This window comes from Notothenia rossii (assembly GCF_949606895.1).
Source record: "Notothenia rossii genome assembly, chromosome: 12".
NCBI classification, from domain to species: domain Eukaryota; kingdom Metazoa; phylum Chordata; class Actinopteri; order Perciformes; family Nototheniidae; genus Notothenia; species Notothenia rossii.
Genome location: NC_136911.1, coordinates 1,040,268 through 1,058,250, shown reverse-complemented (window position 1 = coordinate 1,058,250; position 17,983 = coordinate 1,040,268). Strand labels below are relative to the sequence as shown.

Below are 17,983 nucleotides of genomic sequence, written 5' to 3'. Positions count from 1 at the left end.
AGAGTTATTGCCACTCACGCATGCGCAGTTCGTACGTGCTTCTTGGCTGTCGGCTGAAGTCTTTGCGGGAGCTAAGAGCTACACAACACAACAAATACATTTAAGCTACATCCATATGAGCATTACTTTAGAATACCGTGAAACAAGTGAACTTCAAATAGTTAGCAAGTTAAAATACAGTAAACGAATTAAAACACAAAGCACATGTTTATATTACAGTTAAAACTAACCTTGAGCCTCTTGCTAAAACTGAAATGTAAACTTTATCTTTTGATATCTCCGTATTTAAATGTTGATATCTCCGTTAATGTCTGTACTTTATCTCCGTTCTTTTTCTCCGTCAAGTTTTTGCTTCGGGAACAGTAACTTCCTGCTAATAGTGCAAAGTCGCCCTCCAAATGAAAGCATGTCAATATAAAACAGGAAGTTAAGACAGGTGTATATATGAATGCAATGAAAGTAACAAAACATCTCCTTTCAGGTTCAAAGAACACACAGTGTGTTATTCACATCAACTATTCATATGTTTTAACCAGGAAGGGAAGACGGACATGGAGATGAGTCATGTGATTTACAATATCACAATATATCGTATCGCAATACTTAGCATATGGTAGAATCTCAATACTATAATACTTACGTATCGATATTATGGTATCGTGGGGAGCCTGGTGATTCTCGTAACAAGGCCAGGGGCAGCTTTATCTGCAAGTATACTATATGATATAAACACAGGTAACCTCACGTCCTTCTGTTCGTCCGTCACACAGAGTCACTGCTGCTCTGAAGTGGCTGTTTTCTCGTTTGCTTCAGATCATCAGCAAACTGTGAAAATTGCTAACGCTGGATATTTGCAGTAATGCGCGTCAGATGCTGGTTTTTCTGAAACGCTGCAGACCTCTCGCTGTGTGAAAGCAATTCCTTACATTTCATAGAGTTCAAGTTATTAGAGACGAATGACTGCAGCTCACAGTCGCATTTCAAAACCCAATTAATCACCTGACGGGAGGAAACATTTAGATATATTTGAATCCTCTCAAACTCAATGCTTCAACATGACGTTCCTTAAGGTGGGACAGGATGACTTGATTGACAAATCATAAATTCATAAATGAGTACAAAAAGAAGACATAAGTTTGTCGAATGTCTGATTTACTTTGACAAAACTGTCCAAAATATGAAAGAAAGGAAATAGAAAACCAGGAAATGCTCATTCTGCAGATGCTGAACCAGATACATGAAGTTATTATTCATGATATTTGGTTGAAGGACATCTCTAGGCCGTCATATCACAAACTAGACCTCCTCTTTAAATGCTGAAACGTCTGCAGCATGTCGGGTGTTCCTCCCTGTGGATCGAGGAGATCCTCATTCTGTCAGAGCTGCTCCTGAAATCTTGCAGTATCTTCCTCTAAACCTGAGATGTCTGCATCCTCAAGGACATTAAAGACAACGCTTTAAACGGGTAGACGCTTAAAAAACAGAACAAACATCATTTAAGCCTCAAAAAGAATGTATGTAGTAACTTTTAAACATGATTTGGGCTGAAGAACGGCAAAATGCTCTCTGGATTAAAGTGATTTTATATGTTTATTTAAGGCAGTTATCAGACACATTACGGGATGGACAGCATGGTTACGGATAGTGAAGTTTTATGAAAGCATGCATCTGCCTCCTGTTTTTTATTATTCTGCATTTGCTCTGAAAGTGACATCAGACTCCATCTCTCTGCCCGGCAACAGGCATGTACTTACAGTCTGATCACATGACTCACAGAGGACGTTCTGCACCATGTCAAACCACTGCTGCTGGGGGGGGGGGGGGTGGCGGCTGGTGTGTGTGTGTGTGTGTGTGTGTGTGTGTGTGTGTGTGTGTGTGTGTGTGTGTGTGTGTGTGTGTGTGTGTGTGTGTGTGTGTGTGTGTGTGTGTGTGTGTGTGTGTGTGTGTGTGTGTGTGTGTGTGTGTGTGTGTGTGTGTGTGTGTGTGTGTGTGTGTGTGTGTGTGTGTGTGTGTGTGTGTGTGTGTGTGTGTGTGTGTGTGTGTGTGTGGTTGCATCAAACTGGGATAATTGTCCAGATGTCGCCCACGTTATGAAACCTTGGGGGAATGCCAATAACATGTGATTGATACGAGACAGGTTTACATGCATGTCTGGGTGGTAAACATGGTGTTAGCTTCACTCTACCCAGGGTCAAACATGTCACAATAAGATAAATGGATTTCTCACAAATGGCTCCCTCTCTGATTCTGTATTATTCCGTGTTATCGAGGCGCCGCTGCCTCATGCTCATTAGACATCGCTGCAGAAATAGCAATTGACAGCATCTCAAAATGTTATGACAATTATATAAAAAGCTCTAAAAAAGAACACCCTATCAGAACAAAAATGATTGCTGGCGTTCAACTGAAACACGTCACCGGTCATAGTAACAGTAGCCATTTGTGTTTTGAAAATAGCAACAGAGGAACTTCGGATAGCACGTCTGCAGGAATGAGCCTTTTCCAGATATGAGCTTCTGATAGACGGGCATCGACCCCAGAGAGACAGCATCTGTTTCTGATTTGATGTTCTCTGTGTTCTCCACAGAACTCCCTAAAGCCGCCCTGAGGATCCTCAGCAACACCACCTTCCTCTTCATCAGCCTCTCCTACACGGCAGAGTGTGCCATCGTCACCGCCTTCATCACCTTCATCCCAAAGTTCATCGAGTCGCAGTTCGGGATCCCCGCCTCCAAAGCCAGCATCTACACCGGTGAGTCTTTGTGGTGGGGTCATTTAGAGGATTCCTGGGAGGAGACCAATCAGAGAACGCTCGATAATCGATGAGTGGACGGAGAGAAAGCTCCGACAAGTCAACAATCCTAATATATATATTTATACAATAATAATGTTCTATAATAACAAGCAATTACGTATCTGCATTATTCAATACTGCCCGTCACTGCACAGTATTTAACATTAATATGTGACCATCTGTGTTTCTTGTAGTTATTGAAATGCTCTTTTTATTATTATGCTGCTGTCTTTATTTTATCTTTGTAAAATGTCCCTCAGGATAAATAAAGTCCTATTAAATCTTAACCTGAGAATAAATAAGTTTACTTTCCTTTAATGCCGTACGAATGCAGTCGTTTTGCATGTTAATTAAACGGCACACTATTGGATCAATGAGAACAAACCTTCCTAAAAGTGCATGACACTAGTCTGCAGCGATGTAGCTCCATCTGGTTCAAAAGAAGCACTTTTTTAAATATGAGGATTTAAATTGAAATCTGCTTGTGTTCATAAAAACATCATAAATACAGTTTCAGGTTTTCTTTCTCCACCTGTTGCTTTCTTTGTGTCACTCGTACCAGTTTACGCCTCTGAGAGTTTCTCACCTCTCCACGTGAACTCGATGATTCACCGTCTGCGCTATGAGTCATCCACGCACACACACACCCACCCACCCACACCCACCCACCCACCCACCCACACACACACACACACACACACACACACACACACACACACACACACACACACACACACACACACACACACACACACACACACACACACACACACACACACACACACACACACACCCCTCCCTACAGTAGCATGTATAAATCCTTCAGTCGTGGTATTACAATAATCAGATATCAGGATTATTACACGTCTCAAATGTGCAAAAGTGCACGTAAAGAAGTGTGTGTGTGTGTGTGTGTGTGTGTGTGTGTGTGTGTGTGTGTGTGTGTGTGTGTGTGTGTGTGTGTGTGTGTGTGTGTGTGTGTGTGTGTGTGTGTGTGTGTGTGTGTGTGTGTGTGTGTGTGTGTGTGTGTGTGTGTGTGTGTGTGTGTGTGTGTGTGTGTGTGTGTGTGTGTGTGTGTGTGTGTGTGTGTGTGTGTGTGTGTGTGTGTATTCTGACGGCTGACATATGGCCACACACACACACGACAAAACTATTACCTCATCTCATCTGCCTGTTGCCAGGATACGAGGATAAAGGGGCGGTGTGTTGCCATGGTTTCCCAAAGTGATGCCAAGCGAGGGCACTCCTGCATCCTCTGGTAGATTTGTGCCATGTTTTAGATAACACATTGATTACAAATGAGGTGAAGGAGTGGGGAAATATTCCAAGATTAACGTGGTATTCTTGCGAGGAATAAACTCTGATGTTCTCTGATATTAAAATGGATCATTTACAACAAAACACGACCAAATCCACAGGAAAAAAAACCTAAAGATTCTAGAAGAAAGTTTGTTTTTGTTTCAAGTTATTAAGCTCAACTCCAACTCACTACAGACGCAGGTCACTGTGAATTATCCCTGCAGATGATGACATTTTTAAACTGTATACAAAAAAATAAAATTGGATTCAGCAATCGGTAAACCCTCTTTATTTCAGCGCATAACTTTTTATAACTTTTTAATTAAACGTTGAGAACATAAGTTGAACCTATTTAGAAGAATTTGTGGCTTAAATCTGTGGGAAATTCTGAGTTTCTGAGACGGATAAAGCAACTAGCTGCTAAAAAAGTGAAAGATATTTCCCTCTGAAGTTCCTTCTGAGTGGAAATTGAATATTATACTTTCATTCATGAGTAGCTGCTACTCAGCTTCTAACCAAGCGCTTTGAGCTCCAGGAAAAGCACTAAATAGATAACATGTAGAAGTATTATTATGAACTCTGCTTGTGAGCTGCTGTGATGTTAATCGGATGCATCAGTGTTTTAAAAACCGCTTGTTTCCACTGATCCAGAGTCAAAAGATAGCAACTAGCAGGTGGACAAAGTGGAGCATTTAGCAGCTGAAGATACTTGTGATTGGCAGAGAGAAATAACATCGTATATTAAGCACAAAAGAAAGATGAGACGTGCATTAATAGGTAAGCGAAAGCATGACTACAGACGAATACAGTGCATGTTTCTTATAATATGTGATGGTATGGAGATATCAGGTGGGAATTGGCTGTATCAGCGTTGTGTTTACAGCTCTGTTCCCGAGTGATTCAATCATCACATCTGTGTGTCTTCCCAACATCACATATGCTCCAGCCAACAGAATTGCCATTGGATAAGTTATAGTTTCAGTTTGACTGTATTTCCCGAGGGTAATGCCTCTCAAGTTTCCAGCAGCACCAACAACGCTTCACTAGGAACAAAGAGAGGAATAATTAGGTACCTAGAATCAGCACCGCAGTATACAAAGAGATAGCTTTGTCTCTCTGAGGGCCGTAGGGAGTGCAAACAGCCATGTAGAAACCAAACATGTCACAATGAGACAAATGGATATTTTGCAAATTACGACCTCTATGATTCTGTATTATTCCGGTTTAACGAGGCGCCGCTGCTACATGCTCGTTAGCTGCTGCTGCGGCTTCCACCCTTTCTCCCACCTCTGATCCAGTCACACACACTCCTCATTATTTCTTCTTCTGTGTTTGTCAAAGATTTAAAATGATAATCCAGATCTCATGTAGCATCTTGTGTCGCTGCGATATGATATCTGAGGTCACGTTCAATCCTGCAGAAAGCACACTGTTTAGCAGAGACACACACACACACACACACACACACACACACACACACACACACACACACACACACACACACACACACACACACACACACACACACACACACACACACACACACACTGGCTGACCTCTCGTTGCTCGTTGCCGGGCAGAGAGCTCGATGGCAGCTTAATGTATTAAAATGTTTCGGTGGATAATTTGAGTGAAGGGAGAAATACCCTAAAATCTAAAATGGTGGTCAGTGAGCACCAATAATGATACTTGACATTAAAGGTCATTAAAAACTATAATTATTCAGTGCAAAAAGCTTTTAATAATGAAATCAAACGTGTTTTTGATAGATAGTGCTAGCAGTGTGATATGTTGGTCATGTTAGTTTGCTTTCTTAAGAATCATCAGATCAGATGCTTTACAGAATTAAATGCAGTGCTACATGTGTTCTCACGGCTCTATGTCTGCACTGCGACCCCTCTGATGTTCCCCCTGCTCTCTGTCTTGCAGGTTTGATCATCGTTCCCAGTGCAGGTGTAGGCATCGTTTTGGGAGGATACATCATAAAGAAGCTGAAGCTGGGAGCGCGGGAGTCTGCCAAGCTGGCGATGATCTGCAGCGGCGTGTCGTTGCTCTGCTTCTCCACGCTGTTCATCGTGGGCTGCGAGAGCATCAACCTGGGGGGCATCAACATCCCCTACACCACCGGGTGAGAGCAGTCATTACACACACAATGAAAAGAGACTGGCTTTCATTCTTACTCAAATCTAATGCGTGCTCAGAGCTCTTCGTTCCTGCTCGGTGTTCCCAACATGTCCTTTAGTGGGAAGAGATAAAGGCCAGTGTTATCATGAAAGAAGTCCTGCTGCAGTTTGGGATGACAACACATCATACACTAGTTCAACTTCACTAAGTGTTCAAAAGGATAACCAGTAACACCAGAGAATCTTAAAAAACATAAAAAGGTCATCAAATAAATAATATTATAGTATTAAAAAAATAGTAAAGTATATGTAGTATAAAAGTTTTGATAGTATAATATATTGTTTAAAAACATAAAAAAAATTCATTTAACAGTAAATCTCTAAAATAAAATCTTAAAAATATAAAAGTATGTCAAAAACATGTATAGTATAATACATCGTAAAAAAAGCCATAACAATATCTAATGTCGACAAATGTACTTTTTTATCCCCTGGTAACCTTTTGCATTTAAATGTAATGCAAAAGGCTCAGAGCTCATCGTTCCCAACATTTCCTTTAGTGGAAAGAGTTTAAGGACGTTATCCTTTAGACCCATTCAGAGTCATGAAAGAAGTCCTACTGCAGTTTGGAATGTCAAAAGAATCATGCTACGTTATATAGCGTCTTTCAAACAACATAAAAAGGTCATAAAACAAGTCATAATATAGATTTATATTTATATATATATATATAACGTTTAAAAAATACTATAGTTTGGTAAAACAATATCCTAAAAGGTCAGTCTAGTAGTAAACATTTTTTATATTTTATAGAATAACAGTTTAATAGTATGATATTGTTTAAAAGATACATAACATTTTTTATTAAAAAGAAAATCTCTAAAAGAAAATCTTAAAAATATAATAGTTTGTCAAAATCCTGAAAAAAGTTTTAGTATGGTATCGCAAAGAAATCATGCAAAAGTTGAAGTTTAGTAAGTGTTAAGAAGTTGTATATTTACTTTTGTTTTTATGAATTTTTACTGCAAAGTGTTTTTGAGTTTCTAGAAAAGTATAAATAAAATGCATTATTATTATTATATATATCATCTTAAAAAAACATAAAAAAAGTCATAAAAAAAGTCATATTATAGTATGTTAGAAATACTAAAGTTTAGTAAAAAACGTCCTAAAAGGTCAGTGTAGTATGTGTATTTTATAATAAGATAATAAAGTATAATATATGAGTATAACAATAGTAATAGTGCACAATATTGTTTAAAAAAATGCAACAAAAAGTCAAGATAAAGTAAGTTGTAAAAAGAACATCTTATACATTTAAAAGTGTGTCAAGAACAAGTTTTATAATATAATATGTTGTAATGTAAACAAAGCTGCTATGACCCCCTGGTAACCTTTTGCATTTAAACCTAATGCAAAGTGCTCAGAGCTCATCGCTCCTGCACGGTGCTCCCAACATGTCCTTCAGTGGAAAGAGCCTGAGGACAGCTTCAGTGTCATCCTGCAGTCTTTACCAAACATGTGGGGAAACCTGCAAATGTTAGATTCTGTTACACACGAGCTAAAAACCCTAAACGGCATGTCGTGTGTGTGTGTGTGTGTGTGTGTGTGTGTGTGTGTGTGTGTGTGTGTGTGTGTGTGTGTGTGTGTGTGTGTGTGTGTGTGTGTGTGTGTGTGTGTGTGTGTGTGTGTGTGTGTGTGTGTGTGTGTGTGTGTGTGTGTGTGTGTGTGTGTGTGTGTGTGTGTGTGTGTGTGTGTGTGTGTGTGTGTGTGTGTGTGTGTGTGTGTGTGTGTGTGTGTGTCACACTCCCATCATCCTCATGTGTTGTGGCATTGGGTTGGAGTGTGAGTGATTAATTAGCAACACTCGCATCTGCTCTCGAATCTCTCTCACCTCTATTTCTGAAGCTGCTGCTACACACACACACACACACACACACACACACACACACACACACACACACACACACACACACACACACACACACACACACACACACACACACACACACACACACACACACACACACACACACACACACACACACACACAGTGACCTTGGAGGACGCATCTCATTATACTGTAATGTGTGCACCGAAAACTAACATTTGTATTTACTCAAAGTGTTTCTTAAGTAGTCAGAAGTATAAAATGGCAATTGTTTTAAATTAAGCACCTTGTAATAATTGTTTGTTATGAAGTCATTCGGCCCTTTAAGTCCTTTATAAAATGCTTATTTTCATTGCTTTAGTGAAATCCAGCACTCCAGTAGAAACACGTGTTTCTAAGGTATTTATAAGCAAACATGACATTTGAGTGCTTTAGATAATTAAAGGCTTTATCCACATCTAATGGGTTATTATCAGATAAGATCAGACTAAATATCATTGATTTATTGCATAGTGGGACAGCAGCAGAAAGTGAACAGGTATTATACTTATTTAAAAAAACATAAATATATAGAATGAAATACTAATAGAATAATATAAAAGATAAACACAAATATTAAATACATACATATCAACAGTAGAAATAATCTAATAGTATATATATTTAATATAAATAGCATTACAACACTTTACTTAGCTCCTGTTGCTTTGCATACTTCATTTCTTTTGACAATACTCAGACGTTAAATGTTAAAGTATGTCATAAACAGCCTCAGTATTTCAGTTGCTCCCTGGAGTTCACTGAATCTGTGGAGTTGACTTTTCACATCACTAAGTTAATCGCGGTGATTCTTTGTCAAACAGTCGGTGGCCCTTTAAAGCCTCTCATTAATAACTGAGCTGCTGTGTGAGATGCTCCGGTCAGCAGTAGCACCAGCATGAGGAATGTTTGACCCCATCACTCACAGTCTGCACGGAGAAAAGAATACGCAACATATATTAAAATGTCCAAATCTGTGTTAAATGAAATGTAACACCATCTCTGCAGCACATCTCATCAAAATGCTATTTGAACACATATTTACATTTTAGAAAGACACTGCTTCCTGCTATTTGAGCATTGCATTAGTCCACGTTGCAACTTTGACATTTGGAATAATTGTGCAGCCCTGTGTTGTTGAGATTATGAGGCATGAAATAAAACCTGTACCTTTTGGAGATGGCTTAGTCTGGAAGAGAGGACGCGTGCAGTGACACACACACACACACACACACACACACACACACACACACACACACACACACACACACTTTCCCTCACACACGGTGTCTGGAATGTAACGTTGTTATGTCGGGACTGAGGATGGTCTTGTAGCATCAAATAATGAATACGCTTATTAGCAGTGTGTGTGTGTGTGTGTGTGTGTGTGTGTGTGTGTGTGTGTGTGTGTGTGTGTGTGTGTGTGTGTGTGTGTGTGTGTGTGTGTGTGTGTGTGTGTGTGTGTGTGTGTGTGTGTGTGTGTGTGTGTGTGTGTGTGTGTGTGTGTGTGTGTGTGTGTGTGTGTGTGTGTGTGTGTGTGTGTGTGTGTGTGTGTGTGTGTGTGTGTGAGGGCCTTAGTTTTTTCCGCAGTGAAGCTTTCCCAAAAGAAACTCTGCTTCGCTTCACTGCTCCGTGTTTGGACAGACTTAAAGTCCAGCGGTGGTTCCCACACTGTCTCTGCAGTCCTTTCATCAGCACACAGAGGACGTTACCTCTCTAGACAGACAGACCTTTTGGGAATGTTCAGCCTCCTAAAAACAATTAGTCCAACACGCTTTGCAGGAAAAGTATGGAGGATGTTTGTAATGAACACATCACAATATGTTTCTAAGTCTAAGGAGAGACTTCTACATCAACATGTGTCCCCTCTTCTCCATGTCTCTTCTACATCAACATGTGTCCCCTCTTCTCCATGTCTCTTCTACATCAACATGTGTCCCCTCTTCTCCATGTCTCTTCTACATCTACATGTGTCCCCTCTTCTTCATGTCTCTTCTACATCAACATGTGTCCCCTCTTCTTCATGTCTCTTCTACATCAACATGTGTCCCCTCTTCTTCATGTCTCTTCTACATCAACATGTGTCCCCTCTTCTTCATGTCTCTTCTACATCAACATGTGTCCCCTCTTCTCCATGTCTCTTCTACATCAACATGTGTCCCCTCTTCTCCATGTCTCTTCTACATCTACATGTGTCCCCTCTTCTTCATGTCTCTTCTACATCAACATGTGTCCCCTCTTCTTCATGTCTCTTCTACATCAACATGTGTCCCCTCTTCTTCATGTCTCTTCTACATCAACATGTGTCCCCTCTTCTTCATGTCTCTTCTACATCAACATGTGTCCCCTCTTCTTCATGTCTCTTCTACATCAACATGTGTCCCCTCTTCTTCATGTCTCTTCTACATCAACATGTGTCCCCTCTTCTTCATGTCTCTTCTTCATCAACATGTGTCCCCTCTTCTCCATGTCTCTTCTACATCAACATGTGTCCCCTCTTCTTCATGTCTCTTCTACATCAACATGTGTCCCCTCTTCTTCATGTCTCTTCTACATCAACATGTGTCCCCTCTTCTCCATGTCTCTTCTACATCAACATGTGTCCCCTCTTCTTCATGTCTCTTCTACATCAACATGTGTCCCCTCTTCTTCATGTCTCTTCTACATCAACATGTGTCCCCTCTTCTTCATGTCTCTTCTACATCAACATGTGTCCCCTCTTCTTCATGTCTCTTCTACATCAACATGTGTCCCCTCTTCTTCATGTCTCTTCTACATCAACATGTGTCCCCTCTTCTTCATGTCTCTTCTACATCAACATGTGTCCCCTCTGTGGAAAGAGACTCTGAAAGTTTCAGGAACAAAGATTCTCTCTCTTTTTGATCCATTTCTATAAAAACCTGTCTGAAAATGAGCTGATCAGATGTTGGCCACTTGATGATGTCATAACGATGTGTTGTCTTGTGTAACCATTAGCCAATCAGCAACCAAGGTAGCCCCCCCCCCCCTTATCACCTGAATCTCCTCCTAGAGCTCCATTTAGTTCTTTGTAACCAAATGTCTCTCAGAGGGGCGTGGGGAGGGGCTCCTTATTTTCATCTAAAGTAACAGACAGAGAATCAGCACTTTGGAAACAGGGCTGAAACAGAGGGGATTATGGGTAATGCTGCAATGATCTGTTTGGTGTTTCAGCCAATCAGAGACAGGCTCTGGCTATATCTGAGACCTGTGGTATATTGATGAAAGAGAGTATAGTAGGGGACCTTTACTAAGTGTTCTGTGTGTCTCCCTGCAGCCCCACCCTCACGATGACCCACAGGAACCTGACAGGAAGTTGTAACGTGAACTGTGGCTGCAGGATCCATGAGTACGCTCCGGTGTGCGGCTCGGACGGCATCACGTACTTCAACCCCTGTCTGGCCGGGTGCAGCAGCGTGGGCAATGACAGCACCGGGGTGAGAACACACACACACACACACACACACACACACACACACACACACTATTCAGGACAAACTTCATCGTGGAGTATGCCAGAATGTTAAAAAAACATGTAAATATGTTGATTTTTTCAGACTAGAAGTATAGCATGTGGATAAAAAGTCATAGTTCAGTATGTCGAAAATGCCCAAAAAACATACTATTTTTTAATAAGGAACGGCATAGTGTGTGGAAACCAGGGGGGTATACTACGAAGCAGGATTTTCGCTTAGCCGGCTAACTTCAGGGAAAACTCGGGGTTTCCGGTCCTACGACGCTGGTTCTCTTTTTAGCGGGCTAGATCTCCATGGTAACTTATCCTGGAACCTAGTCTGTGCTCCGGACCAGGATAGGTTCCAGGATAAGAGATCAACTCAGCGAAAGCACCACGCCTGCTGACCAATCAGAGCTCAGTGTGCGGAGGAAATACAGAAAAGCTGCCGTTGCAGGAAAGACGGCAGGCCAAACTCACCGACTGTGTGAACGTGTACATGAATAGAATATCACCTCCCATCCTCAGAGCAATCTGACTATTAGAACATTAGAGTTAAGAAAGCTTACTTAAATATCTGCCACAACATAAGTAACCGGATCAGAGTAACATTAAGTACAGTCCGCGGCATATCACATCATCATGTATCATCTCCTTATCTGAGTCAGCTGAGCCGTATCTGGCCGTGCAACACTCACAGTGTCACATACTGGATGCAGAAGGATTATTTGAAGCAACACATTAAGTTGAGGAAACACTCGAGTCAAATGTAATGAAAGTCAGATGGTGTCTTAGACGGGGCAGTGATATCATAAACCTGTTCATGTACGCATTCAAACACTTGTTCTGTTACCAGCTGTATTCACCTTGCAGGTGCAGCTATGTGGCTTTGATCCTGGATCAAGTGTTTAAGTCATGGATGTTTAAAGTTTAACTTCTTCATATGTCTAATATTATAGTTGACTTTTCATTCAGGAAGTATGACGCTGCGCTGTCAGTAGCTTCTCCATGTTTGTGATTGGTCGAATGCTCCAGATACCACCCCTTTCATGTGAACGCGCACGAGTTGATAACCAGCGTCGTAGTACCGTTTAGCTAGAGTGCGTATGTTTTGGATTAGGCCAACCGGCTAACTCAAACATATCCAGGTTAGGTTGAACCAGCTTCGTGGTACAGGCCTCAGGCCTCTGGCGTGGTATAGCATGTTGTTTACAATGACAGAAAAGTCAGCGCATGTGGTTCTATTCAGAAAAAGGTCATAGTGTCATGTTGAACTGTATCTGTTTTCAGATTCATTGGAGTGTTTTGTGTCCACAGGTGAGGAACTACTCAGACTGCGGCTGTGTTCAGAGCCGACAGGTCATCACTCCGTCCTCCGGAGGACAGGTACATGCTGAGAAGACTCATAGCATGTTGAAGTGTTCAGATTGAAGAGGTATTCATGTGAGCTCTTTGCAGGTGAACCAGCTGCAGCTCGTCATCGTGAAGACGTACCTGAACCAGAACGGATACGCTCTGTCGGGGAAGTGTGACAGAACCTGCAACACCCTCATCCCCTTCCTCATCTTCCTCTTCATCGTCACCCTCATCACCGCCTGCGCCCAGCCCTCCGCCATCATCGTCACTCTCAGGTAAATCTCTCTCTATGTTCCTGAATGTTCCAGTAACGTGATAACAAAGGTATGCCAACTGCTTTCTAGGGCTGCTCCATTATTTGGGTCAATAATTGTAAATGCGATTATTCATTGACTTTGAAAACATCCATTTATTGTACTTTAAAACAAATAAGAATAATAATTTGAACTTTTTAACTGTTGAGTTATACGTTCAGGGTAATCAACTGAAAAACAAAAACAAAAACCAATAAACATGTTGCAGTGCACTGTCACAACCTGAAGACTCCTTAACATAGCCAACGTTTTGGTTAAACATATTCCACTCAGTTAAACGTTGAAGGCTGGCCCACCGTCATGGTCCAGAAGTAACAGGAAATAAATGTTGAACTACAATTTAAGACCAAATCAAAATGTTTTGAGTCCCTGGCTGCTCATGTCATCTCTTAAACACCAGCCTGTTCACATGGTCTGGTTTCAGAGATGAGCGCAGGCAGGTGACCATCTTGCCACCTGTACTGAAGACTAGGGCTGCTCCATTATGGCAAAAATCATAATCTCGATTATTTGGGTCAATAATTGATATCACGATTATTAAAAACGATTATCCATTTATTGGAGAAAAAATATTTGAACAGTACGTTTTTAACAGTGGATTACCCTGAACTTTAACTCAACTGAAAAAAATAAAAAATAAAATGTATATCAGCATGTGAAGGACACTGTTCAGGAACTAGCTGATGCTCTGTATGTGATGACTACTTCCATTCTGGAGAGGATCACAGATACATGGATCAGAGATTGAAGCTCTGTCTCCCTCTCAGGTCTGTGGAGGAACAGGAGAGGCCCTTTGCTCTCGGGATGCAGTTTGTCTTACTCAGAACTCTGGGTAAGTTGCTCAGCATGATTATAGTCATCAGAGCCACACGCTATATGTATATCTTCTTCTGCTTGCTGACACCATGACGTCGTAGAGAATTCATTTAATAATACCTTTCATATAACGAGCAGCACTACAGTGAGTGAGCAGATTTACATAAAGAGCTTTGAAACATCATTTCTCAGAGAGGTAGTTAGAGAGATGTGTTGTTCAGAAACCAGGTTAACAATTTATTAAAGTGAGGCGATGGACATGTACATCTTGCATTTTGTTCGACATGACTTTTCTACGACATACTATAACGTGCCTTATTTAGACATTTAATACCTTTTTGCATTTTTCTCGAGATGCCTAACGAACTTATATATTCTATAACCTTTTTTCAACATACTACTGTGACTTTTTGAAGATGAGGAAGGGGATAATAATAATAATAATGCATTTTATTTATATAGGGCTTTACAATATGAGGGAGGGTAGACAAACAAGGACAGGCAAAGAAGTAAGTATAGTCAAATAAAAAAATAAAAAGGAAGTTGATTGAGAGGGGGGGGGCTTATGGGTAGACAGAGTTGAAAAGATGTGTTTTGAGGCGGGACTGAAAGACTGTGAGGGACTCAGAGTCACGGAGATCTTGGGGGAGGGGGTTCCAGAGCCTAGGAGCTGCCACTGAGAAGGCTCTGTCCCCAAAGCTGCTGAGTGTGGATGTGGGAATGGATAGGAGTCCGGCTGCGGTGGATCTGAGGGACCGTGGGGGTTGATAAGGAGTGAGAAGGTTTGTGAGATAAGGGGGGGCCAGATGATGGAGTGCTTTGTAGGTGAGGACCAGCATGTTGTAATTGATGCGATGGGAGACAGGAAGCCAGTGGAGGTCTTTGAGCACTGGGTTGATGTGATGCTTGGTATGCGTGAGGAGACGTGCAGATGCATTCTGAACCCGTTGGAGTCTGCTGAGGGATGGAGTGCTGATGCCGTAAAGAAGTGAGTTGCAGTAGTCAAGGCTGGAGGAAATGAAGGCATGGATTAGTCGTTCGGCTGCGGGGTGAGAGACGGTAGGATTTTTTGCAATATTGCGGAGGTGGAAAAATGAGGTTTTGACTGTTTGGCGGATGTGAGGTTCGAGGGAGAGGGTGGGGTCAAAGATTACACCAAGGTTGCGTGCCTGATTGGAGGGGAAACAATGGTGCCATCGATGCTGAGTGTTATGTTAGTGACCTTGCTGAGGGATACCTCACATTTCAGCATACTATGAGCTTTTTCCAGTAAATATAATATCTCTCTCTCTCTCTCTGTCTCTCTCTCTCTCCTCTCTCCTCTCTCTCTCTCAGCCTACATCCCCACCCCCATCTACTTCGGCGCAGTGATCGACACCACGTGCATGCTGTGGCAGCAGGACTGCGGCGTGCACGGCTCCTGCTGGGAATACGACGTCACCTCCTTTCGTTTCGTCTACTTCGGCCTCGCCGCCAGCCTCAAATTCGTCGGTTTCATCTTCATCTTCCTCACCTGGTACTCCCTCAAGCACAAGGAGGATCGCCAAGCGGAGCGCCTGCCTCCTCTGGGCACCGTCAGCGAGTTAATTTGTCACGTTGGGGGTCAAAAAAGCCACGCTCGTACGCGCTCGTGTCCCATTTTTATTCCCGCCGTCGCTCCAATTCTTCACCGCGGACACAGCACTCTGAGCTGCCCAGGGAACGCCCTCAAAGCCATAACGTGAGGACACAACTAGGTTCAAAAAAAGCTAGCTTCAAGTAAATCAATGTTTGGGAAAGACTTCTCTGGTGCCTGGCGTTGAGTTTATGTGCAGTGAGACATCCTGTAGTACGATTTGAGAACACAACTAGGTGCAAACAGCTTTTCAATATGCTGCCCCTTATGCTTGGAATAAAGTAGGAGCTGAAACTCTCAGATTTGATCACTTTGGAGGAATTCTAGTCCGTCTTAAAGGACAGAGAACAAGAATCCATTGGTCGATGTAATTGCTCTTATATCCCATAATTGAAGTCATTTAAAAATGGTGGCAGTTTTTTATGTTTTCTTTTATGTTGCATATTGACTGTGCCATTTCAGTTGTCTTTTACTCGTCTGCCTGTATGCTTTTGTACTCATTCGTTGTAGCTTTGTTCATGCTGGCCAGGTCGCTCTTGAAAAATAGATTTAGATCTCAATGACACTTTTACCTGGTTAAATTAAGGATATATATTATACATAACCCCGCCCACTTCTGAAGCCACGCCTTATTCCTGGTGACACGTGCCTTCTTCTTCCTGTTTGTGTTTCTGCTCCACAGCCACACTTTCAAAGGGCTGATGCAAAGACATCACATGGTGCTACTGGAAAAGAGGCATTATTAAAACGCATTAAAAACCTGTTTCAGACAAAGAGCCGCCATCACAACGGCCTCTAAAGCACAACTCTCTCACTGTACTATGCAAGATCCCCGTACAGACCCTCCTTCTTTTCTTTCTGATTTCATATACTGTAAAGCGTCTTTGAGCACCTATAAAAAGTATGTATTATCTTCTTCTCCTCCTCGCTTTGAACATATCAGCTTCCCCTGATTGTCTCAGCTGTTTTTTGGGTCTTAAGAACTGACTAAATCTACTCTTTTCTGTAACAGTGCCTCTCAGGCTGTTCGGCCAGTGTACACGCAGCTAGCTCGATGCTAATGCTAGCTGAAAAAATCCTGTCTGCTCTGCCTTGGTGACGTCACCATGTAGCTTAAAGCCGACACTTAGCCTTCAACGACTTCTATTCAATCTAGATCACATTACACATTACGTTATTACAGTTACAAGGTGAAGACAGGTCTCTCCTCTCTGACCATGTGCTGAAGCTACTGTAAGTCTAAAAGATGTGGAAAAGGTTTCTAAAAATCGACTTTTAAACAACGATTGGTGTCTATAATGTAGGACAGAAAGATGCATCGCTTTGGCTTCCCCATACTGAAGGTCACCAGATGTAAATAGTAGTATTCTCCTAGTGTAGGCTTTTAAGAAAGTAGTGCAGCGAGCATTTCAAGCTTCTATCAGCGGGAGTAATCTGATTATTTACTCTCTGGCGCCCCCTGGTGGCTGCAGATGATTGTGTGAAGGCCAGTGAATGTTGTGTCAGACCTAATTAAATCTTGGTTAAAATGTCCATTAATAATCCAGTTTCCCAAAGATTTACTTTCTGCAGAATGAATTAAATTAAAGGTCTGAAAAATGTAGTTTTACTAGAATCGTCTAATTTCTTTTTACTATATTTTCTGGAATGTCTTAAGGATTCACCTCCTTGTGGAAAGTGAGAAAAGCCTTTTTCATGTTAGCAAAAAATACACTTTGTTGGAGTACAAGTACGTGCTTTTACCTAAAAGGGGAATTAGGAAAAGTGTGGAACAAGTTATTGTGTTTTATATCCTGATTAGTTCAACATGAGTGGAAGAGTCTGCTGCAGTCAGCATGTGTTCAGTCTTTGGGCCAAGCTTCGTGACTCGTTTAGTATTATCGTGACTTAGTACCTCAAATTAAATATTCATAATAAGTGATCATCGACATGTAAATATCGACAGAGCTAGTGACGCGTATTATCAAGTTAGTTAGAAGCATATTTATGAACTAACATTACATTGTAATTAAAAAATATGTCAACAAATGATCTGTCTTTCGGGGTCTGAACAGTATTTTTTTGGGGGGGGACTACTCATGTAAATGAAGTTATATTACCCAGAATGCCCTTCTCTCCCTCTGTAGTGATTCTCCACCCTTCCTCCGGTGCAGGATTATTTGAACAATAACCTATATTTATTCTATTAACTCATTACAGCTGCTAATTAACTTCTGTTCTGATAAAATACCAAATAAACAAGTTGGAGTAAAAATTGATTTTAG

The 17,983-nt window shown here is 41.5% G+C and overlaps 1 protein-coding gene across 1 annotated transcript in view; it reads left to right on the top strand.

The window, feature by feature from the left end:
• Positions 1 to 17,748, top strand: part of slco5a1 (solute carrier organic anion transporter family member 5A1) — a 49,126-nt gene extending 31,378 nt beyond the window's left edge. Inside the window, exons 6-12 of the mRNA XM_079661469.1 lie at positions 2,588 to 2,752; positions 6,023 to 6,221; positions 11,442 to 11,601; positions 12,936 to 13,004; positions 13,077 to 13,249; positions 14,056 to 14,120; positions 15,440 to 17,748. Of these exons, the coding sequence (XP_079517595.1) occupies positions 2,588 to 2,752; positions 6,023 to 6,221; positions 11,442 to 11,601; positions 12,936 to 13,004; positions 13,077 to 13,249; positions 14,056 to 14,120; positions 15,440 to 15,828 (1,220 nt within the window). The 3' untranslated portion in view covers positions 15,829 to 17,748. The remainder of the gene's footprint in view (positions 1 to 2,587; positions 2,753 to 6,022; positions 6,222 to 11,441; positions 11,602 to 12,935; positions 13,005 to 13,076; positions 13,250 to 14,055; positions 14,121 to 15,439) is intronic.
• Positions 17,749 to 17,983: the final 235 nt, after the last annotated feature.